Source organism: Photinus pyralis, unplaced genomic scaffold (assembly GCF_008802855.1).
Source record: "Photinus pyralis isolate 1611_PpyrPB1 unplaced genomic scaffold, Ppyr1.3 Ppyr1.4_LG1, whole genome shotgun sequence".
Classification (NCBI taxonomy): Eukaryota; Metazoa; Arthropoda; class Insecta; order Coleoptera; family Lampyridae; genus Photinus; species Photinus pyralis.
In genome coordinates, this window is record NW_022170249.1 from 41,516,395 (window position 1) to 41,540,064 (window position 23,670).

General features: G+C 36.1%; 4 protein-coding genes and 1 non-coding gene across 8 annotated transcripts; 2 read left to right on the plus strand and 3 right to left on the minus strand.

The window, feature by feature from the left end:
* Positions 1 to 1,313: 1,313 nt before the first annotated feature.
* LOC116160636 (methionine--tRNA ligase, cytoplasmic) lies at positions 1,314 to 7,828 on the minus strand. The gene is made up of 15 exons (XM_031473885.1): positions 7,589 to 7,828; positions 7,266 to 7,537; positions 7,009 to 7,152; positions 6,482 to 6,702; positions 6,316 to 6,432; positions 3,710 to 3,913; positions 3,376 to 3,658; positions 3,166 to 3,330; positions 2,897 to 3,116; positions 2,637 to 2,850; positions 2,293 to 2,529; positions 2,102 to 2,245; positions 1,868 to 2,051; positions 1,632 to 1,820; positions 1,314 to 1,580 (listed from the first exon to the last, which is right to left on the minus strand). The coding sequence occupies exons 1-15, from the start codon at positions 7,689 to 7,691 to the stop codon at positions 1,437 to 1,439; spliced, it is 2,841 nt and encodes a 946-aa protein (XP_031329745.1). The 5' UTR covers positions 7,692 to 7,828; the 3' UTR covers positions 1,314 to 1,436.
* LOC116160638 (protein FAM161A) lies at positions 3,831 to 13,917 on the plus strand. 4 transcript variants are annotated; one of them, XM_031473886.1, is made up of 8 exons: positions 3,831 to 3,957; positions 10,914 to 12,374; positions 12,421 to 12,567; positions 12,610 to 12,852; positions 12,898 to 13,180; positions 13,233 to 13,372; positions 13,428 to 13,683; positions 13,731 to 13,917. In XM_031473886.1, the coding sequence occupies exons 2-8, from the start codon at positions 11,590 to 11,592 to the stop codon at positions 13,899 to 13,901; spliced, it is 2,025 nt and encodes a 674-aa protein (XP_031329746.1). In that variant the 5' UTR covers positions 3,831 to 3,957; positions 10,914 to 11,589; the 3' UTR covers positions 13,902 to 13,917. The 4 variants fall into 4 exon arrangements, with proteins under 4 accessions (XP_031329746.1, XP_031329749.1, XP_031329748.1 ...); XM_031473889.1 differs by having other exon boundaries at positions 3,832 to 3,957; positions 12,610 to 12,849; XM_031473888.1 differs by lacking the exon at positions 3,831 to 3,957 and adding an exon at positions 7,805 to 7,900 and having other exon boundaries at positions 11,517 to 12,374.
* On the minus strand, positions 8,075 to 9,530 carry LOC116160642. The gene is made up of 3 exons (XM_031473894.1): positions 9,272 to 9,530; positions 8,445 to 8,618; positions 8,075 to 8,385 (listed from the first exon to the last, which is right to left on the minus strand). The coding sequence occupies exons 1-3, from the start codon at positions 9,378 to 9,380 to the stop codon at positions 8,210 to 8,212; spliced, it is 459 nt and encodes a 152-aa protein (XP_031329754.1). The 5' UTR covers positions 9,381 to 9,530; the 3' UTR covers positions 8,075 to 8,209.
* On the plus strand, positions 9,147 to 9,219 carry Trnak-cuu. The gene has a single exon. It is a non-coding gene; the product is annotated as a tRNA-Lys (tRNA).
* LOC116160641 (phenoloxidase-activating factor 1-like) lies at positions 13,899 to 20,232 on the minus strand. Its single transcript, XM_031473893.1, has 6 exons — positions 19,976 to 20,232; positions 15,081 to 15,368; positions 14,919 to 15,024; positions 14,680 to 14,858; positions 14,530 to 14,631; positions 13,899 to 14,256 (listed from the first exon to the last, which is right to left on the minus strand). Exons 1-6 carry the CDS (start codon positions 20,016 to 20,018, stop codon positions 13,934 to 13,936), a joined length of 1,041 nt encoding a protein of 346 aa, XP_031329753.1. The 5' UTR covers positions 20,019 to 20,232; the 3' UTR covers positions 13,899 to 13,933.
* Positions 20,233 to 23,670: the final 3,438 nt, after the last annotated feature.

Here is a 23,670-nt window from a genome sequence, read left to right on the forward strand (position 1 = left end):
GATTGCAGAAGTCGCAAGATCATTTATAATATTGTATTCCGGTCGGTCCATGTGGACGATCATTGTGTTTAGAAACGTCCGATCGCTTTGAAAATTAGTACAGGATATACAAAAGGTCGTTATTATTTTTCAGCTACTTAGGCTATTGGGTCAAAAAGTTATAGCCCAAACCTATAAAGAGAGGGTTTGGTTTATAATTTTTGTTTGGCGCACGCGCAATCCAATTTTTTTATTTGTTAAGATATTTAAATGAAAGTTTGTATATAGGCACTTTGAATAATAGTACAATTAATGTAGATTATTAGTTGTTTAGTATAGAATCGTCATGTATAATACAAACCAGAAGCCATATAAATTCCGAATTTAATTTAGGCGTCAAAAATAGCAAGTTTAGGTTGTCACGTCGTTCCCATAGAAACAATTTCTGAACTTCATTTTATTTCGCCCTTCGCGTCCTATTTCTCTTATGAATGACAGATGTTATTAGAATGCACAATGATATGTTTCACTTTATCTACTCTTGCCGTTAAAGTGATCTCGTTATCTACTCTAGTGTTAATGAGAGACTTGACCTACTCATTTAAATCTATTACGTCAATTTAACATATGCTATAAAATATAAAAATTTGTTTTGCGCATGCGCAATCCAATTTTCTTATTAAGCTATTTAAATTAAATTTTGTATATTGACAGATCAAAGGTTTTTTATTTGTAAAGATATTGAAATAAAACTTTCTATACAGCATGGCAAGTTGATGGTGGGAAATAGGCAAATAACATGGGAATATTTCAACATGAAAGTTTGACATTTTCATGTGCGCTGGCATTAGGGGCGTTCAATGCATGAATTGATACATATCGATTTATATCTTTAATTTACTGTTCAACAAACTCAATACATAAATTGAATCGAACAAACATAACCCCACTTGTGAGTGAAATATATGCATAAATTGTATCTAAATGTATAGCAAAATATTTTTAGCGTTCAGCAAAACTGATTGCGATACGGAATGTAATCGCAACCGTATTTGTGATAGATCTTCATCCATTGAACGCCTCTAATGGCAGCGTATAAAAATAACGTTTTGAAAGTGATAATTTTTTTCATGAATTTGCAGTTTGATTAATGAGGGCGTTACAAAATGTCACCCAAAAGTGGGGCTGTAGCGTGAGGTCCGTTACAATAGGTATAAAGGTTTATTATTATTATTACTCAATTGGTGCAACAGGTAGTGCATAGCAACTTTTTGCCATTAATTTTTGCCAAGATGAAAGATCACAGCTTGAATCTGTGTAAATAAACGAACATGTATTACACGAAGACAGTTTTTATTAAGGATGTAAAAGATCTAATTAAATAAATAACTAGAAAGGTTCAAAATTAAAGCGTCAATACATCACAAAATATTACATAAACTCCCATTCTCACAACCTTACTTCTTACTTTTCTTCGCCTGCACAATAGGTTTACCTGTTGCCAAAGCTAGTTTCTGTTTTAATTCCAATAACATGTTAACCTGTGGCTGCCATTCGGTTTTTGGAGCACCACTAGATTTTAAATTACGTACCAATGTAGCCTAGAAGCATTGTTTTAACTTGCGATCAACTTCACACTCTTTTAACATTACCTGCTCCTCTACTTTTTGTTCTAATGCTAAAGCATCCTCTGCAGAAACTTTTACCTCCGTACTTACTTTCTCAGTTACGGTTGTTTTAGCAGCTTCCAGTTGCTTTTTTAAATCTAACAGAATATTGACTTCAGGTTGCCATAGAGTTTTAGCAGCTCCACTTGATTTCAAAGCTCTAACTTTGTCGGCCTACAATTTCATTAGTTCTACATACATAAATGTGCTAAGAACCCTACTTGTTGATTGACAGAGGCTTCTAATGCAGATACGTCCCCGACCTCCTTCTTAGGGGAAGTTTCTTGTTTGCCACCAAATTGTTTCTTCAACTCGTCAACTTTTGCCTGATCAATTTTGTCAAATAGTGGTGATGGTTTTCCCAATTGATGACCGGCTTTAAGCAGGTTTGTTATCTCAGGGTTGCTAAAATACTCAATGTACATTCAGATTTCACTAAGTTAAAGGTGAGTTACTCTGGATCTAGAACGCAGACGGTATCGGGAGCATTCAATTGTTTGCGAATAGTACGGCTGGTGTTAGGCATGTACGGTGATAACAGTACTGCTAAAAGACACGTGAGATTACAGCAAAGACCGATCACGGTTTTTGTTCTGGCCCTAAATTAAATGTGGAAGATTAAGTAATTTGGAATGACAAATCGTACTTTTGTTCATCTGTTCCTTTGACCTGCACCCACGGTTCAGATACTTGCATGTACTGATTGCCATGCCGCGAAATGGTCAATATGTGTCTAATACCATCTCGTAATTTACATTTCTCGACCGCTTTAACATATTCTTTTACCTCCCTGGTGCACAGTGCTAGTAAAGTGTAATCCTCATCATTCAAATTCATATCAGGTACTACACCATTAAAGAACTTTTCTGCAAATACTTGCGCTCTAAAAAATGACGACTTTAACAATTACAGTTTTTGAATTGAATAAAATTCAGAAGTGGGATCAGGATTACACCAATTTTAAAGATTTTGTCTTGAGTGCATACTAACCTATTAATGAAGTTGCCCAAATTATTAAGCAATTCAGAATTATTTTTTGTTACAAGATCGTTCCAACTGAAACTAGAATCTTGGGACTCAGGTCGAATGTACAACAAATAAAATCTCCACACATCGCTAGGTATTCCTGTATCTTGAGCATTATTTCCAAAAACTCCCACACCTCTGGATTTCGAGAATTTTCCATCTTCATAATTTAAGTACTCTAAATAAACCAAATAGTGAAAGAACGGATATTTTTGTGTAATTACCGGTTGCCATTATATGTTGGACGAGAGTATACCCTTGGTTCAGGCCCAGCAAACATGCTGGAAACATGACGGAATGAAATGGTACATTATCTTTGGCCATAAATTGGTATAATGTTACTGGAGTATCTGCACTTGGTTTCCACCACTTCTCCCAGTGCTCGGTGTATCTCTTTGTTATGGATACGTAACCGATTGGTGCATCAAACCACACATAAAACACCTATTTTATTAAGAAAGTGGAAGAACACTGATAAAAAAGCTACTCATACCTTATCACGATATCCATCCAGTGGTACAGGAACTCCCCACTTCAAGTCTCGAGTTATACATCTCGGCTTCAACCCCTCTCTCACCCATGATTGAGCAATTACGCTGGCGTTATTCGACCATCCAGGGGAAGAGTTCTTCATCCAGTGATATAATAATGGTTCTATCTGTAACACATTTATGACACGAAGCCTTTACATGACAAAACATACTTTTGGCAAATCTAAAAAGAACTGATCCGAATTCTTGACAACCGGCCTTGTGCCGCACACTTTGCATCGCGGATTTATTAGCTCGCTCGCCGTGATTAGCTTGCCACAACTGTCACACTGATCTCCTCTGGCGTCGTCGTAATTACAACCAGGATGTGGACAACCGCCTTCCACAAACCGATCAGCTAAGTATCGATCGCACTTCTCGCACAACAGTTGCTCGACAGACTCTACTTGCATAAATCCATTCGAATTTAAATCCAAGAAAAATTTTTGAGTAATGCTGTTAATGATCCAATTCCTTATTTGAATCGAATGCGAATCAAGAACTCACCTTGTTTGTTCAGGAGTAGTTGTGCGCCCAAAGTGGTCAAATCCGATGTTAAACCAACGATAAATTGCATTGTGAATCTCAAAATATTTGTCACATATTTGCTGAGGAGTAAGACCTTCTTCTAAAGCTTTTGTTTCAGTGGCCGTTCCGTACTCGTCAGTTCCGCAAATGTACAATGTATTGTAATTGCACAGGCGGGAGAATCTAGAAACACATAAACATCATTTTTGATAAGTGAAGCTTTTCAGGTAAGCACTAATTGCTAAAATCGTAGTAGTAATAAACAACTGCCATCTACATAATATATCTTTTCACTTCTGAATAATACCCCTGTAATAGAACATTCCTATTAGAACATCAAGGAATGTTCTATACAGGAAGGACCACATAGAAATGGACCTTAAATACAAGAAGGATCCTTCTCATGCTATCCATATTTATATAAACCGATGTAACAGAGTATCGCGGGACTCGACTTTTTACACTGTTGGGTAAACTACGTCACTTAGACGATATTTTGGTTTCATCACTTTCAATATAATATAATATAATGTGAGATATTTCAATTTTTTTAAGCAAATCTGGAGAGGTTTTTTATGAATGTGTGATTGATTCGTTTGAATTTGTATTTCGGTTTTTGTTTTTCCTTTTAGAAATTTGTTAGATTTTTCGTTTTAATGTTGTCACTTTTGCAAATTGTTCAATTTAGATAAGGTGCTAGAAGTAAGCCACGTCTTTACGGTGACATTTTCATTTGTTAAATAGCGTGAATATTGCTAGCAACTAGTTCATCAAAAACGTGACCGTTCACACGATCTCAGAAATGCTTTGACACATTAATCTCAAAATGGATCAACAGTTGAGGGAGGAAGTGACTAGCTTTAGGGTTGTGAGGGGTCAACTTCCTCATACAGGTTCAAAAATCAAAGAAAATGATGTGTATATTTTTAGAAAGCTCGTATAAAGAGCATTCAAGAAAATATATACACATGAGGTCGGCTCTGAGACACGCATGCTCGCTCTATTTCCTCATAGCTTTGCGTGGGTTTATTAGTGATTAGTTCTTTATGGGATACTTACCCTTGTTTGGAAGTTTTTTTTTAATGGTAGAAAAACTCTTTGGATAAAAGGAATTTACTTCATTAATTTGTAATTGTTAAGTCTCATAAATTTCAGTTTGATATAGTCCGCTATAGGTACACATAATTCAGGTGCACACACTGTAATTTTAAAATCTAAGCTGTTCATTGTTGTATGATGATCCATAGTAGCTTCTATCCACAATTCCTATTGATGTCTTGCCTACTGTGACAGTATTATACCTTACTCGGCAGTAATTCAGAAACATACCCAACTTTTCGGGTATTTTACATAAGAACATCAACCAATATAGCACGGTCACCAAAAAAGCGTGAATAATTAGAAATGCAAACACATCCTTGCTAAAGGTACGAAGATCAAAATTGCCATCAACGTATTTACATAATTTAAATGAAAGCCATATGGTTGTTATAAAATTTAAAATTTTCATACTGTCCCACTTGCGAGATTATCAAAAATGACAATGTCAAACTACTCTCTGTACTTTTGATATTTTTCTGATTTCCATTGTTTCATCTTTTATATCTGATAAGCATGCGTCTTACATGAGGTTCGTTCGTGGGTTTCGTTGCTCTAACTTTATACGACGGTTGGGGAGTCGCTATGAAATAAAAGCAGAGGTGTAACTGCGAAATGTTTGAGAGGGAGCAACCATATGTGTATTAATCACACGGAACGTGTATTGTAAAACTGCTGTAATAAGTGCCCTCCAGGGTGAGAGAAGCGCGGGAGAATTTCGAATAGTTTCAAAAAAATATCTCTAAAACTCGCTCTAAAGTGAGAATGACATGCACAGATTTGATTTATGCCATATATCATTTGTGTTTGCTAGAAGCGTCTATGGTTAAAAATTCAAAGAAATATCTGCGCACGCGCGCTTCTGATTTTTGCTATTTATGATATGTTTGCTTTTACTAGAAGCATCTGTGGTTACCATTTCAAAAAATATCGTAAACGTCCTATTTTGGTTTTGATCCGTCACCATCTTCATGGTTGTTGATGGCGTCAAAAGTTTAAAAGAGCCATAACGGCTTGAAACATTTTTTTCGCATACACTGGCCAAAATGGCTTAAAAAACTCTACAAAAAAGTTCACTACCATTTTTTTGCGAGTTCCTTTGTTTTTGAGAAGTTTTGAATTGAAATGTTCAACTATTTATTTTATTTTTCTAAATTTGCATTTTTTTGTAAAAGTAGGCATCAGAGTGAAATATGTTAATTAAAAAAAAAATGTGTCTTGATGAGATCTACAAAAAAGGCTTTAGACTTTTTGCGTCGGGTTCAAAATAAAGGCGCTAGAGGGCAATGTTATACTATGACCAAAGATAATTGCAATGACTATTAAAAGTGGTCGGAAAGTCAAGTCAGGAGTTTACCTGACAACTAGATTTCAATGTTGTCTTCCCCACAACCGCATAAACTGAGCCCGAATAAACAATCATTCCATAATTCAAATTCTCTGTGCTGTTTAGAAGAAACTCCACCAAATATGTGTCAGGTACCTACCTAGCAAAAACATCTCCCGAAAGTACACAACCAATAATATTGCCCAAGTGAGGAACATTATTGACATACGGAAGAGCAGAAGTAATTAAAATGTTTTTTTCGCCAGGTACAGGCAACCTAAAATGTTTAGATGAATGCAGTAGTAAAGGAATAAATCGGTACTTACACAGGTACAACTTCTTTTTTAGGTAGTAGTGCACTTTTCACTTCATTCCAAGCTTTCTTTGCTGCAAGAATTTCATCGGCAGTGACAGGGTCACTTGCATGTTGAGGAGATGATACCATTTCATCATTGGTAGCTGATGCAGAAACAAAATATTTTGCACTATTAAATAATACTTGATATGCGGAACTGCCGGCAGTTACCTTGAAGTCTTGTAACGCTTTCTGAAAAGAAAAGTGTTACTATATGTCAGTACGGTAATAAGACGCATGCAGACAGTTTAATCTTATTAAAATGAACCCAATCTGAGTAACTCTAACAGGGGTGGAAAAATTTTGATTTTCATGAAATGGATAAGAACCAACATTTTGGTAGAATGTCTGCATTTATACTGATACTAGGTAAGCTATTTTCCTTTTTTTTGTAACATTTTCCACAGGGCTGCATTTTTCACTGCAAGGATCTGTTTAGGTACTTTATAAACGAGTTTACAAATGTTCATGGAATTACAATGTTATATGCACACCTACCTTAAATTCTGGCATTGACTCCAAACTTTTTAACCATATGGACACATTTTTTAACTCGGATAAATATTCCGTTACAAGACCTGCATCTTTGTATAATGGATATAATGTGGACCATATAGCAATATCGCACACAGAAATTGTATCCTACAATTCTAAAAATTAGTCAAGTACTTTTATAAGATGTATAGTTAGCCAATCACTTAGTAAACATTAAATGATTGGCGAGCTACACATTTTGGTCATAAGACGGAACTTACACCACCTAGAAATCTTTGACTAGCAGATATTGCATCATTGAGTTTCTTCAAGTTGTTAATTAAATTCTTTTTCGAGGATGGATTCTTGAATGAAGTTCCTAAAGTAATAGCTATATTAGGAGATAATACAGTGGATTCCCATTCTAACCACTCGTCAGTCTTTGATTGATTTACAGTAGGTGGAAATAAATAATATGCGGCGGCATTCGGAATAAATATTAAATTATCATTAATTGTAAGTGAAGGTAGACGTCGACATTTTAACACAGTCTCTAAAATTGAAATTACAAATTAAGTTTACCAAACGAACTTTGCAGACCTACCGCGACTAGGTATTTCGAGTGTAGCCTTAACACGAATGAAATTCGCTGCGATCAAAATCTTGAGAGTCGAAGGATTATTCTCATTGGTTTGAATGACGAGCATTTTAAATGATTTCTTCTTAGGCTCTACAGAATCTAACAGTCAATTCGTTCCAGGTTTCAAACAGAAAGGCAGAATTTTTGAGGTTACAATCTCAGAAAATCGAAAACGTGGATGTGACAGTGACAGCTCCGTTGATATACAGGGCGAATCATTCATTTCTATAATGATGAGTAATGCTCTGAGACGGCGAGATGTATCTACATATAAAAGTAAATAAATATAGTTGATATAAGTTGACATTGCAGCCTATATTAAAGAAACAACTAAGGAATTGGTTTTAATATATAAATAAAAAATATGTACACCGCATAACATCCCGTAACTGTTAACAACGCAACCGCACAGAGGAATAGACATGAAATTTGATTAAATGCGAAGACTGGTCAAAGTTCGCAAATATTTAATTACCAACAATGCTAATTAAAGTACAAAATGCTAACAATATTATTATTTACGATAAAAATGTATACAATTGCAGCAACAATATTAAGATAATGTGGAATCCAATAACAAAAATGTCAGTCCACTGTATTTAAAGAATCATTAGAGGTTGGTTGTACAATACAAGGTTCTTCGTCGTCTGCTTGTTGTCTACTAAATGATCGTATAGTAAACATGACGCATAATCCTCCTCTTGCAGTTAAAAATGCCCATACAATAGCAGTGACTTCACTCTGATTGATAGGCATCATTGCTGAAAAAATAAATAGGTACCTATAATATCTCCGTCACATCAACAGATAAAATACTTACGTTTTTTTAGCATTATTTCTATTGTGGAATGATAACCTGTACCCATTAGTCCAAGTGTAAAACATACAAATCCAATATAGTATATTGGGGTTAATTCTTTCCTTTCGTACCATTGATTTAAAACTTTTCTCAGTTTAAGCCAATGTAAGTGACCATTAATAGCCGTTATTATTGCTAAAAAAACTGATATAAGTAGAAGCTAAGAAGAGATTGTGTGTAGGGGCTCTTTTAAAAAAGTCTCTTTTTAGCATAAATTTCACAGATTCATTACAGGTAGTTGACTCATTGGCAGATTTCTTAGGGGGATGGATGATACACTTAGGGGACCGGTTGACATAAAGATACAAACAACAAAGTATAAATTTAGACATTGAGCCAGACTAACTCCCCGATAGAGTTAACGGTATCATAAGACACTGACCGTAAATCTTTGAAATTTAAATTTAAAAGGAAATAAAGAAATACATAATGAAACGTAAATTTACCTAATGGATTCCTTCCAACTAATACATTTACTTAGCTTAGACCCTACTGAAGTTGTAAACATCTTCGGCATTCTAAATTTACCTAAGATGTTGATGTTATTTATAAGTCTTTATGATAACGACAAGTGGTATATTTGCATTTATAAAAAAAACACCTTGTATATAATAACACGACAAACACACCACATAATGAACTACTTTCTTTTTAACAAACACAGCCCGGCTAGCTCAGTCGGTAGAGCATGAGACTCTTAATCTCAGGGTCGTGGGTTCGAGCCCCACGTTGGGCGTCGTTTTTTTCGCAATTCTATTTTTTTTCTAACAAAATTGCATGATACTCACCTGTAATAATCGCCCAAACAGCGGTCGGGTAATTGCCGTATATTAAAAATACAATAAATGCTGAAATACCGGCTAGAGTATAAAGCACACTTATAACAAACGCAAACATAGCAAATAGGTTGGAATCGTAAATTACGAAAACAGTTACATTTCCGCCCGCCTACATGAATCAACACACAACAATCAGTAAATGATATGTGCGTTTATTAACGTGACGCTTCATTTCAAAACTAAATGAAACTAACAACAGTTACCAAGGATTTGTTGATTAAACGTCAGCTGATTCATAAATACAACACACCGTAAAGTACATACAGAGTAGGTCGTATTCAAATGGAGTCATTTGCAATGGATTGGGAGAGGTGAAAGGTAAATTACCATTCTTTATTCATTTATGGGTAAGTTATTCCCCTGACGGTGTAGGAACAATAGGTAAAATCAAAGGGCGTGTTCGGTAATGTGTCGCTCTAAATAGGTAACTCCACTTTACACTATGATAAGTCTTTATCTTTTACCTATTATTTTTATGCCACTAACTGCTAATCATGAATCTCACTTTTTAACTGTGGTTTATTGGTTCCATGCCGTCAGGCTGCCAAAAAAAATGAGCATTTAACATTCATAAATTAAGCTTTGAATATAAAATATAAGTACAAGAAATTCAATGGTACAAGTTATAGCATATTGTAAAGATTTTTTCTTTTTTGTTAAGTAGCATGTAGCAGTTTTCTGTAAAGTATATTTAATTGAATAAAAATCCTAACAGTTAAAAAAAAACTACCGTGTGGTGCACTATTTCTTGTACTAATCTATGGTTTTCTCGTTATAATTTTCATTATGTTACGGTTTTGTCAACTTTAATTATTTTTTTCAATTGGATATTTGAATGCTCAATAAATACTGAAACGGCGAAGCCGGCGTTTATATTTTTTCCGTTAGAAGCATGTGCCGGTAAACATTATGCAACCTTCTATGCTGATAAAGGGGATCTCCGGAAATGTGGATAATGCTATTGTGTGTGATTTTTCTAAATACGTCCACTTTTTAGCGCATTTTCCAACCAAGTTGGGTGCGCTATTGCAGCCACTTTCTCTGTCCATCCGTCTGTCGTCTGTTTGGCTGTCCCTTAACTACTCATACAGTTTTCAATATATTTATATTATATATTCAATATACGGTAGCGTATAGCTCTGGCACCTGAGCCAAGGAAAATCTTGACGCTGCGCAGTGTCCACGTTCTTAATATTAATATATCTTGTTGAAATTTTAACCACAGATACTTCTAGTAAAGTCAAATACATTGCATATAGTAAAAATCAGATGTGCGCATGCGCAGACTGCGCAATGCCAACTTTCTTATTTATGTCTATGGCGGCGGGCGATCGACCATCCCTGAAAGCTCGCCTAAAATCGACGGTTTTTTCCCACTCCCATTTGTCAACAAATCAGGTAAGGTGATTATTCTAAATGAGGAAGTCGTACTTACTCTATACTAAAGACATGAATTATCTCAGTTTTTCAAAGAATTGCATACGCCATCCTCGCAAAGAACTGTTTAGCCATATTTAGAACATGTTACCATCTATCTTTAGTTTACATTCTCGTCGTAGAGACTTTCTCTGACACATACACCTGGTTGCAGGTTGAACAGGTTGCTTACCCAGCAGGCGCAATGGGCCACAACTTTAACTCTTCAAAACGGCATCCAAACAATAGATTTCCAGCTCACATGTCCACCATCTTTGAAAAAACTAAACTCTTTTTCAAAGTAGCGTCTTCGTACTAAATACGATAAAAATCAATTAAATTTAGATAATAGACCGCCTCAAAAAACGTAGACATGACCGAGATATGATTAAACCATTCCCAACATATCATTTCAATAGAACCTTCCACTATTATAGTGGATTATAATAATAATGACATGCACAGGCGGGCAGACTGATGTAGTAGTTTTAGTAAAACGTAGTCGAAGACATGGTCAAGAAGAGGGAGGTTCTAAATCAATAAAATTTTGCAGTAAAAAGTAGTTCGACGAACGGACGGACAACGTGTCCTCAATTGCCACTTTTGCGGTTTGAAAAAATGCTTTAAAAATTGCAAGCATCGATTTTTAGATTCATAAGCGGTAATTGCTTAAGAAAATTTATTTATTGTTAAATTAGAATTTCTACATTAGGCAAAGATATTATGTCATGTGTGGCTAGCTAGTATATTGCACGCAAACCCCGCGTGGTGTACGCAGGTACTTCTATTGATTGGGTCTACAGTTGGCATGGAAATTAAAAACACACACCAGCAAAGTTGTGTACGGAGAGATGTCCGATCATAATCGCGCTGTGTTTAATAATACATGCCTAAAGGTCCCAAGAGACCCTATTAGCCATCAACCGTCCCCTATTTACGAACAGAAATATGTGAGTAACATGAAGAACGAGATGCTTAAGATGGACATCGAAAACAAGCACAATTTTTCCAACGCCAAGTCGTCTCCTAAATCGGATAAAGCCGTTTTAAAATCGCTCATTGAATTTTACGACAGCATTCCTGAATACGACGATATTAACCACTTGTCCAATAAAGACTTTTATCGGAAATTAGAGAACCTAAAAGAAAGGCAGCGATGTTTTTATAAATTTATACAAGCGAATCAAAATGCCGATAATAAGGATATGATTTGGATGGAAGATTATCAAAATTTTAAACAAAGTCCAGAATTACGCTCCAAGCTGCGATCTAGAAGACTGAAGCGAGTTGAGGATATGGATTCACTTACATCTTCTGATAAGGAACCGGCAGTTAAACCCCCATCTCGACGCTCGGTTAGAATTGAAAGTCCCAGTGATAAATCCGACAGCTCCATTCCCCGTTTGCGAGCCAAGTACCATCGCAATATTTCCTCCGGCGGATCGAGGTACGACAAATCCAATACCTCTTACAACGAATCACCATGGGAAGATATAAGCGTGATTGACTTTCGGTCCGATTCCGACAGGGATATACAGACAAGGAGCGCACCAAACAGCCCAACGAAAAGGAAATGTGGCATTGGGTGGAAAGATAATGGAATCACGATTCCCAAGCCGTTTCAAATGACTGTTAGGTATGTTGAATCTGATTCGCGTTTTATTAATGTCTCCAATTTGTAGAGATGAAGAAAATAAAATAGTGGATGACATAATGTTAACCGTTCAAAAACCGCAAGAAGAAAAACACGAACTCTTTAGAGCAAATCCGGTTCCGATAGAATCGAGGATTCCGATGTTTAATCAAATTATAGCACAGCAGGAACGCAGGTGATAATTTGTTTGCTGTTCTTGTGTAAATAACTCTTTTAGAAGCGAGATTGTAAAGCAAAAGAGCAAGGAGACACTAAAATCCCAAATGCGCCCATTTTCATTTACTCGCAGAGAAGAAGAGATACAAGCTTTGACTAAGCGATTATCAAAGTCTTCGCCTACAATTTTCTTAGATGACGACGTACCAATAAAAATGAAGCAGTTCAAAGCGAAACCGATACCAAAGGGTTTGTTCAGTAATTACGTCTATCAGAAAATGCACGAAGACGAATTTTATAGGTTGTAAGTCTCATATTTACTATTGCATGAACAATTTTTTGTCCCCAGAGCTCTACAAAGGAAAATTAGAGCCGAAGAAATGTTGCAACGCGCTTCCCTTCCACCATCGATGGCTAGGAGAGAGAAATTGAAACCGAAACCGATTATATGTTTGAGATCGTTTAAACACTTAGAAAGCGACGTTTCATCTCCGAAATCTTCCGAAGTCCCTAACTACAAAGCTAGTCACGAGCGACTAGAAAAAGAATTAGATGATCTGAAAAATGACTTTATAACAACTAGTCCTGTTGCGTTTAATTTTAAAACTTCCAAACGACACGCTGAAAGACAGGTAGGACATAACACTATTAGATGTACTTGCAAAGGGTGTGGACCTTTTTAAGTTGAAACGTTGCTATGGAAGTCGCCTAAATTCGTCAGGTAGCAGTAGAAATGCCGAAAATTACAGAGGGCCTTCTGCGGCCGATTTACTTTCTGTTAATAAATCAAATCTGGCAGCGGTACTGAGAATTCAAGCGGCCAAGTACGTACCTAATGTAAGGTTTAGAAATAAATCGCAATGGTTAATCGTGTTTCAGGAAAAAAATGCAAATGGAAATGTGCCGAAAGCTCGAGGAGACGAAACTGAGAGAAGAATCTCGTTGGAGAGAGAAAGTTTTGAGGAAAAAGCCTGCGTGGCAGGCTTTGGCGTACAGCCACGAGGAAGATCTAGCTATGCGTTTGCAACTGAGAAAAGATGAGGAAAGACTGCGCAGTGAAGAACATCGACATAAAATGGAGTTAATGTTTGGAAGGGTGAATAAAATGCCAATGCTTTTTGAAAGACAATCTCATGTAGGTGAACTATCTGAAAAACTGTACCTTAACAATGTGTGTTTAAGTATAAAGATTATCCGGTAACAAAACGACAGCTGATTCAGTCACTCGCAGAGAGCTATGGAGACTATTGCAATAAATACCCAACTGTAAGTCCTTTGGAGTTAGGTGACGACTTGGATAAAGACAATAACGAAGGTGGACGTAATCAGAAGGCATCTTGTGATTTAACGTAGTTTTTTACGATACCAATAAAAGGCATTTTCATTTATTCTACATTATCAACAATCCATTTCTCGTAAGAATCTAGTTTTGTGTAAATAGTTGGTAGTTCCACGTTTCCACAAATCATAGCGGACGAAAATGAAACTATTCCCACTTGAAACGTCTTGTAATCTTGTCCAATGACGGTACTGTTGACAAGAGGTCCGCCACTATCTCCTTTGCACGAATCCTGCTTCTTTTTTCCATTTGCGCATATTTGTGTTTCCCTTATGGGTCTTATTTTGGGAGGAACGGAATTGTTACATTTTAGATTATCCCACACGTTAACTACTGTATACATCAACTTTAGCGAGCCCCCAACATTGGCTGAAACATAAAACAGAATTAACCAAATTGTTAGAAAGTATACTATAGTGGAGTCGATTGAAAAACGGCGACATTTTTAGGAAAATAATAATGTCATCAATGCTTCGGTTTGTAAAACCAAATTGACAAGATCCCATCTCCTATTCCACATTTTGGTCTTTTCAGATCATAAAACGAACGGTTCTGTTAGTTCTTATATTTTGACTAAATTTGTATTTGTCCACGACTCCACCACAATCGTTAAAGGTAATAGGCAGTAATTCCTTGAAATACCTGAATCAGTTTTGCCCCAACCGCTAACCGTCAATTTTCCACCCGTAGGTATGGAGCGGTCTGATATACCATCAAATGGAAGGCAAATTGCACGAATGTACTCTAAAAAAATCATTTTAATAAGTTCAAGAAACAAGTGACTTTACAAACCTGTAAAGTTAATACTTTTTTGAAGTTTAATTATTGCTATATCATTCTCTAGACTCTTATTGTTGTATCCCTCATGCACAATAATTCGTTCCACCTCAATCTCTACATACGTAGTACAAACAGTTCCTTCGCAATCCTTTTTGGTTTCGAGATTATGCTCACCGAGACGAACCACCTGCCTACAATCAAGAAATTTTATACAAGCAATAATTACGGATACTTTAAATAAAATTACCTACAATTTAAGTGAGGGATCGATCGAAATACAATGAGCAGCCGTCAAAATGTGGTTGTTGGTGATGATCGATCCTCCACAAAGGAACTGCATAAAGTTGATACCTCGTTCTGTAACAAAAATATGTAATGAATTCTACGGAGCAAATCATACTATTACATCTCACGTGTATAGCCAAGAAGCGCCATCCAGGGAAATTGGCCCATGGCGGCCAGTTCACCGCCAGTGATTCGATCGGTTACACTGACGATTCCGCAGTCCGACGGAAATACGGATATTCTGGATTCAATTCCGCCAGCGGCCGGTACAATTGTGTTTGATGATGAACAACAGACGTGGGTATAGTTTTCGTTGCAAGGGTAAAGTATGTCACCAGTTTCGCCACAATTGGCTGCTGGGACGCAGATATGATCGGAGGGGCATAACATTTCGTCTGCATCGATGTGTATCGAATCTAAAAGAGAAATTCACGGTAGTAAGCGCATAACTCATATTTGTACGATGTGGTCTAAGAACCTATTGACAACACATAATTTTCAGAGAAAGATAGCTACTGTGACAGTGTGACGTACCTTTTCAGGAAGTTTAAGGACCGCAGGAATAAGACCGTATGACATAGGAACTTATGATACTGTCACAATGGAAGTTCGGCACATTAGCTAAGCATTTTGAGGTTTGAGGTTTGTTGACCAATTTTTCAGAATGATAATTTGAGAATGGAAAGAATTTAGTAGGTAGCGCATGTCAACATCATTTGATAGGATTGTGTCGTAGATTTAAGGTAGGGTTTCGCTAGAGCGTCTCTCAGTTGCGACCATTGAGTTAGAAAACTGTTGCGACTGCGACTTGCGATGAATCGCAGTTGCAGCCGCAATAGAATCTACAGTTGCACGGTAGTGGGTTTCTCTTCTGAGCTGTGTATTCGCAAAATTTTTGTAGAAGAGGCTCTAATAAGTTCAAAGTTCTTAAGGCGAAATTTTTTTTAATAATTTTACTAATATTGCAGAACTACCTATTACCATTGTTTAAATACTTTACTTTTCATTGTTTACTCCTCTACAATCAATTCTTTGCATGACCTAATTCCAATAAGACTATCAAAAGGACTTTGATCTTGTTTGAGGGTCGAAATTTTCTAAAAATAAAACTTTAAATAATAATGACTTGATCGTTTTTGGAAATTTTAATACTAAAAATTAAACCAATCCAACGGAATATCGAAGGATACTGGTCCTATTCTTGAACATGTGACTTCCGTGTGACTGAGTGAGTATATGACGTCATGTCGAGCGATTTTCATCAATTTTTCCAATCTCCAGTGCCTTCCACTTCTCCTGTATATCTTTATTCGTAAAATTAGTGGATGTTTTCCCTATCACGAAGTATTTATTTCTTTAATGTAGAGAATAGCATGAGTCTTTGATCTTCTAAAGTGCGAGACAGAATTTACTTTTAAATTTGAATTGATTGCAGTAAAGTCACTGTAGTTTAGATGTAGTTAGTTAAGTATTATAGGTTTCATTTACAATACTTATTTATTTTTGCTGCTAGAGGTCATGCTATGTACCTTTCTGCCTCTATAATTTTATCTAGCGTACAAACTGCACTTGTTCTTTTCAGGAAGATTTTGCTTTCCTAGTGGTTACTTGTAATTTTTTCTTAATGCACCTTTACTTCTTTTTGGCATATGTCTACCTGAGAAAGGGCTCTTTGCAGTGGGTATTATGTGGAGTGTTTCTTTCTATCTCTGATGTGTTGTCGCTGCTCCATTGAATACGCTTAGCGGGTTTATATTTGCAAGTAATTACGCTGCACAGATTTGACTTAACGCCTTTCTTAACACGTAATTTTTTGGCTATGTCTTCTCTCATATTATTGCTCTTGTGAATTGCTCCAATATTTCTGATTCTACGTACATAACTTTTATCGTTACGAAGAACACCTTCCGACACTTTACTTTTGTTCTTCCGAAGATTCATGCGTACTAGCTTAACTACGTTTCATATCCTTTATATTACTCCGTTTGCCGATATTTAGTGAATTACTTTGTAATTGTAAATTAGTTAGTAGTTACCGAGAGCTATTCTGAAACCCATAACTACGAATTACGAATAACTTGTTCGTGGTAGCTTAATTACTTTTTGAATTAATTAGATCATTCTTGTTGTATAGAAATTTAGTTATTTGTGCATCGTAAAGTAGTTTTCTTAAAGTTAACGTCACGTTTATGCTCTCTGTGTATCACCGATTTGTACAGACGATTCCTAGGACGATTCGTTGTCGATCAAAATTTTGCTTTTGTTTAGTTAACGTAAATTGAATTATTGGTTCGCAATATTTATGTGCCGCGCTATTCACTATCTTCCTTGTTTTTTGTTTGTGGTTTTATCTCTTATAGAAAAGCAGAAAAGCGTTCTTTCTGAGCTCCAAAAGGTCGTGACCGGCAGATCAAAAGCTAATCTTCGTTGTTTTCTACGGAAGCCTGTTTGGACATTGATAATAATTTTCCTGACGTGTTGATCCCTTTTTGATAAGTTTGAGTTAAATTTAAACGTTTGAGTTGCCCATAAAGCACTATTTACAGGAGGCCAATTATCAAGACATTCCAGCAAACCAATCCAATATTGGCATCGGACAATCCAGTATTGGCATCGCGCGAATAAAGATAATCCATTGAAATGGAATGTCTCGCTATTGGCTCAAGCCAATCCACTAAATAGAATGCTTTCTATCTTTTGGCCCCAATAGCTTCCCCCACCACTGGCGCATTATGTTGAGCTGGCTTGTGGAATTGCCTTGTGAGTAACTTGCTAGTACCAAGCCCCTTCACTAAGGTGCTCTCAACGCTATTCGTCTATCCATTTTTAACAACAATATGTAGGTACAGTAAAACCATCGTAACCTTAGAAAATTTGCGCATGCATGTTCGGAATCGTCCGCACTTGATCGGCGTTTCTTACCAGGTTCGGCTATAATGTACATTCGGAACAGAAAACTACAACCAGAACAGAAGTAGTATTTGCACATTACTCACGGTATTAATGTCAATATAATTAAGAAAGTTATCGATTATTTATTACTAGTTAAAAACACATTACTCAATTCTTTCACTGAGCAATAATCAATAGCACACTGAGCCTAAAAACGTACTACTTCTTACTGGGAGTGTACAATCCCTTCCCATGCCTTCTATATTAGCTGCGCAAAGCATACTTTTTCTAAGGTTACAGTGGTTTTACTGTACTGTATTAGACTACGGGTAAACCCTCCGCATCTTACTTATTGGAATGTCTTTAGTTTTTTCATTGGACTGTCTTGCTGGAATGTCTTGATAATTGGCCTCGTGTAAATGGACCATAATCTCTCTTAATGGCGCCACATTTTTCGACTAGACTGAATCATAACTGACCTCCACTGGTGTCTACACGGAGCCAGTTAATGGAACCCAGTTACTGGAGTCTAGTTATTGGTCTACTTACTGACCGGCTTTATGGTTCAGTGGTAGAGCGTTGGACTATAAATCCGGAGGTCGGGTGTTCGAACCTGGGTTGAGGTGGCAGAGATGGGAATTACCTTAGACAAGTTTCGAGCATTCTCCGAATTAAGTTTTCCTGCAGTTTTCGTAATTCGTAAGGTGAATACCGGAGTAGTAATATAGAACAACTGAAGGCCTTCTGCAGAGGCACCTTTAAAAAGAATTATGCGGGCCACTCTGTACTGTAATTGGGCGCAAGGGGCCCAGAACAAGAGAGGGGTAAATAAATAAATAAATGTCTTGAAGTTTTCATTTATGGAAATTAGGTAAATTCCATTTGTGTCCCCTTTCATGTATACCTAAGTGTATGGTCCCCGAATTTGTTAAGCATTGTTTATACGCACATATCACATCATACTTAGAGAACCTTTTATTGGGATAAAAGTACGTATAGTCAACTTCCGATGATCTCAAATGTTGCACAAATCTGTTCGAGTCCCTTCGGGGTATTCTAGGATCTCCAATAACCTACCTACTACGTTTAGTCTTTTCTCTTCGAGGACCATAACATATTAACTCATAACATAAAACCTTCATTATAAGATCTTGGTGTCAATTACGTTCTTTTGCACAGAATACTTAACCTTCGGTTCGGTTGTTGTGTATGTAATTGTTGCCCCAACCTTCACCCGAGATAACGGATACTGGTTTCCTCTTTAAGAGCTACAACTTTATACTTCACCTCTGAATGCCAACTTCCAAGAAAAATGAAATTAGCTAACCGCCAAAACGGTAACTTGTTAAGTAGAACTATATTTCATATCCCCTGCCTTTCCTAATTTTCCAAAAGCCACCTTCAAGAAAGATTTGCATGAAGTGGTCAGCTGCGCATTACCTACATATTCAATGGTAAAAAACTCAATCTGGGAAAACCATTTATAATATCAATTATGCACGCTGGTAGCAACATCCTACTTTCCCGATAATAATGAAAACAACTAAAATGTCACAATATTTACGCAGAACTAAAACATTAGGTATTAAAGTGCGAAGTCAAAGCGTTTTGAAGAATACAAGATAAAACGAATAAGCGTAACGCTTGTATTTCCTTGACCTACACTGTTTGTGTTTTTAGATTTTGACATTGGGCCAGTGTTAAAAGGTTAATGGATAACGCGAGCTAGCTTATAAACAAGCCAAAATGTGCAACTGTATTTAGAAAAGAGTAATTTGGCAATTCCCACCCCAATTCACCTATTTAAGGATGTTTAAATCTTATTAAAAAGTGGTGTATTCTTCTGAAAAACCAGTAGAACCTGTCGAAGAATTTTAACGATTTCAACCCCTCAAATTCTCTGAGAGTGGTTTTGAGATATTTTCCGAGGTTATTTTGTTGGCCACATTTTTGAAATTTTGAGCATAGACTTCTTACAAAATCAAGGAATAAGCAAATAAGATAAGTAATTTAAATTCCGGACTTTCAACATGAATGTTTTGGAAATGAAGTATTTAGAAATTTTGGTTGATGAGTTAACAGTTCACCTTGAGTGCTAATGGCCTTAAGGTTACATTACAGAAATTCTTACCTAATATTAATATAACCGCAGTTATTATTTGTAAAACACTCATAATTATGGGAAAAACTTAAACACTAATTTATGACACTGATCACAACACAAAACTAATCACTGAATTAATTATCTATAACTTTAATTAAATGCAAAATTTGTACGCGCAGGCGTATCTTGTGTTGAATTTTTAATACCCAAACCATTTTCCGAATGACAAATTCAGAATTCTTATCTTCTTTCTTCTTGCTCGTTGCCTGACCGGTTACTGTATGACTAAAATTTGTCCGTTCTCATGACCATGGTAGAAGGAAATAATTATCAGTTAATGAGCATGTAGCTGTAAACAAATTAGATTCAAGGTGTATTAACAAAATCAATGATTGTAGTAACTTCATAATTGTTTTATTGAACTTGTACGGATATAGATGTGAAGGTTAATAACACGTAAAAGGCAACTTTTCAAAACCTGTGGGTTGAAGTAAAAATGCGGTTTGCCGCACTAGATTTAGTACTTCCAGTTCACAGGTAATCCCATTTGCTACGTTACGTAGTCATTTGGGACAACGCCATGAATCATCGGATGCACTCTCGAGAATATTTTCTGGTATTTTGGGTTCTAGTGTAAAAGTCACTTCAAGGTTTTCAGAACTACCTACTAATGTTACTAAACGCTTTGGTTGTACTCTCATACTGATACGCATGATGAAGGTACATAAATTGACAATTTTCCCCTTTGTAGCAGATTCAGTATCCCTACGTTCAGTTTAAAGAAACAGGTCAACCTAATAATGGGCGATCAAAAAAGGATTGACGTCTAGGTCAAGTTAAATATGATTTCCCATGTAAACAAAACTTCCCAAGGTAACTCGACAGCAACTCTTTTTTGATCGCATATTTATATAACAAATGAATAAATCTGTTCCTATCCATTAGGTTTAATTAAATATTTGCACATTATTCTCATTTTAGCGATTTGATTGGAAGATAATATTTTATAAACTGATATATAGGTACAATAGCAACAGTCGCTTTAGAAAAGTGCCTGATATCAAATTAAATAAAGTTGTAACAAATATAGCAAACGATCTCCTGGGTCACTGAACATTTAATCAGTTCTTCCTTGGGCGATGATAAACAAAATACTGTAAATAGGATTGGAAAGTTCGGGAGTTATCTTGTCCACAGACGGACGGACAGAAAATACAAAATCATGAACTCGCTATTAGGAGCTCGTTAGTAATTAAAAGGTAGTTCAGAGAAGAAAAAGTAGAACACTATGGCCAATTAAGTCGACGTGTTTTTTTTTAAAGTGAGCATAGGGATAATTACTAGGCACCTTCGCAATCTTTTTAAATAAAGTACGTCCTATCACATTTGCCTATACCGTCTTCAATTACAAGGCGACACGGCGGGTGAATTTTTTTGCCAGGGACTGTTGAGGTTCTGTTCTAGCTATCTTTGGAGGTTCAAATGCATTACAAAATCCTTTAAAATCATACTTCATTTATCTGGAAACTTTCAATCTATCAACGAGAACGATTCTAGTTCTAGTGAGGAACAGGTAACAACATTAAACAACGGTACACACAAAAATAAAAGTTGAAAACTATTGGTTTTAACAGGATGGTGCACCCATTTCCATCGGAGAAATTTCGTGGAAAATAGAAAATATATCCGTCGCACGATTAGGGCGTTGTGACATAAGTGTCTCAATTTTTTAGACGATCACAGTTTTGCTTATGGAATGCTACTTTTAAACTTAAACAAAATGAGTTTTGTTTGAGACAAATCACAGAGTAACTGTCTATGAAGTTGGCGTTCATTCTAAGGCATGAAATAATAAACCGATACAGGGAAATATCGAAGGGTCCTCAGTAATACAATAATTTTTAACGACAATTTATTTTAATCTTACAGCATACATTTTATAGTTAACAAAAATAGATCAAATTCATGTTTTGGTCATTGAGATAATGCTCTTGGTCTTTTTCCCAACGATCTTGGTGCATAAATAACTCCAAAGAGAAGAGTTATATTGAATTGTTACATTTCTAAGAGTCTTAGAGAATAATCTAGCGAAAGTCCGAACTCGATACATGACCTAGGGCAGTGTTTCTCAAACTTTTTCTTCTGGAGGCACACTAAAATTATTTAACAAAATTCGCCGCACCCCTAAGTATTATTTTTTTGCTTTTTTTTACAGTTAGTAAAGATATAAAGGATGAGAAATCTTGGTTAAGTATTGTGTTGTGTTTTTGAAAAGTATACCCTCATCACATTCTCAACAACCTTTAATATTTCTCTGTTCTCATTCGTAAAACTTGGCAGAGATCGACTCGCTCGCCTTGCTCACAATTATTTAATGCGCATTTGTCCATTTAAAGGGAAATATGGCATTAAAATCGTTGATGAGTCTTTGAAATTGACTAATATACGCATTTCAAGCGTATTTAATAGTTTCGGAATACATACAATGATTTTAATATTATTGTTAATTATACATATTGTCGCTTAATAAGCGCCACTTAATATTAAATAGGACGGTGCGTAGCGCAAACTGCAAGTGCAATCTCGCCGCCTATCGATTATGATGACACGGTTTGGAACCCCCCGAGCGCGCTTAGATCGTGGTAAAGAGAAGGGGCGAACCATTGCCAGAAAGAAGTGCCATTTTAGACATACTTAACAAGATTAGTTGAAAAGATACATTGGGGGAAAGTGAGACGTAATGCAATACCGGCATATGATTGATTAATGAATTATGAACCATAGAAATAAATAAAATAGAAACTGAAAAACAGAATTGTAATCAAAAACGAATATTCATTTTTTATAATTTTTCTGAAAATCAATAGCGTCCGTCCTTAATATCCAAAGTAACTGTACACCAAATGTCAACACAATCGGACACTTTTAAAAAGAGTTATAGCGCACATGGACGGACGGACGGGCGACAATACAAAACTATAAAGGATCTGAGGATCCTTAATAATTGATCGCATGTGCGTGGTACATTGTCTGTAGCTAAGGTCAGTAGGCCCCGATTGCATTTTTTTCTTACAGCTTTATTGATTGATTTATGCCGAATAATAGTATATTAAGTATGGAGAACGGTAAGGGATTTTTACCGTTCGAAGACAATTGTTTGGAGGAGGAGCGAAGCGACGACTCCAATTATTGTCTGAGAACGGTAACCCTTAACGTTCGACGTGCTTATAACATTTTTTGCGCGATCGAAATTAAATTTATGCAACCAATATAAATATGCACTAAGAAATTAACGAGCAGAATAAATCGAAATGATCGAAGTGGTATGGTGTATATCACTAGGTAACCAGTTTATTTGTCAAAATTGAAGTTAATAATTTCATAAAAATGTGCATGTGTCTGATGTAGTTTACTAGCTTTGCACCTCCTTTATGACTTTATGAGCGTCTTGCTATAGGAAACAACAGCACAAATTGTACGTTTAATGTACCTAACAATAATTAAAGATTAAATGTAATGTAAGACTGTTGATTTTTAAAAAGGCGTCGGTAAGTATTTTTGCTGTTCTGTTTTTAGATCGGTAAGTAATTTTGACGTCGTCGTAATCATAGCAACTGGTAAATTCTACCTACTGTCATGGAAACACCCATGGTAAATAGTCAGAAATGACCGATCGCGCAAAAAATTATTAAAATAATTAAATAAATCTCTGAAATTGTAGA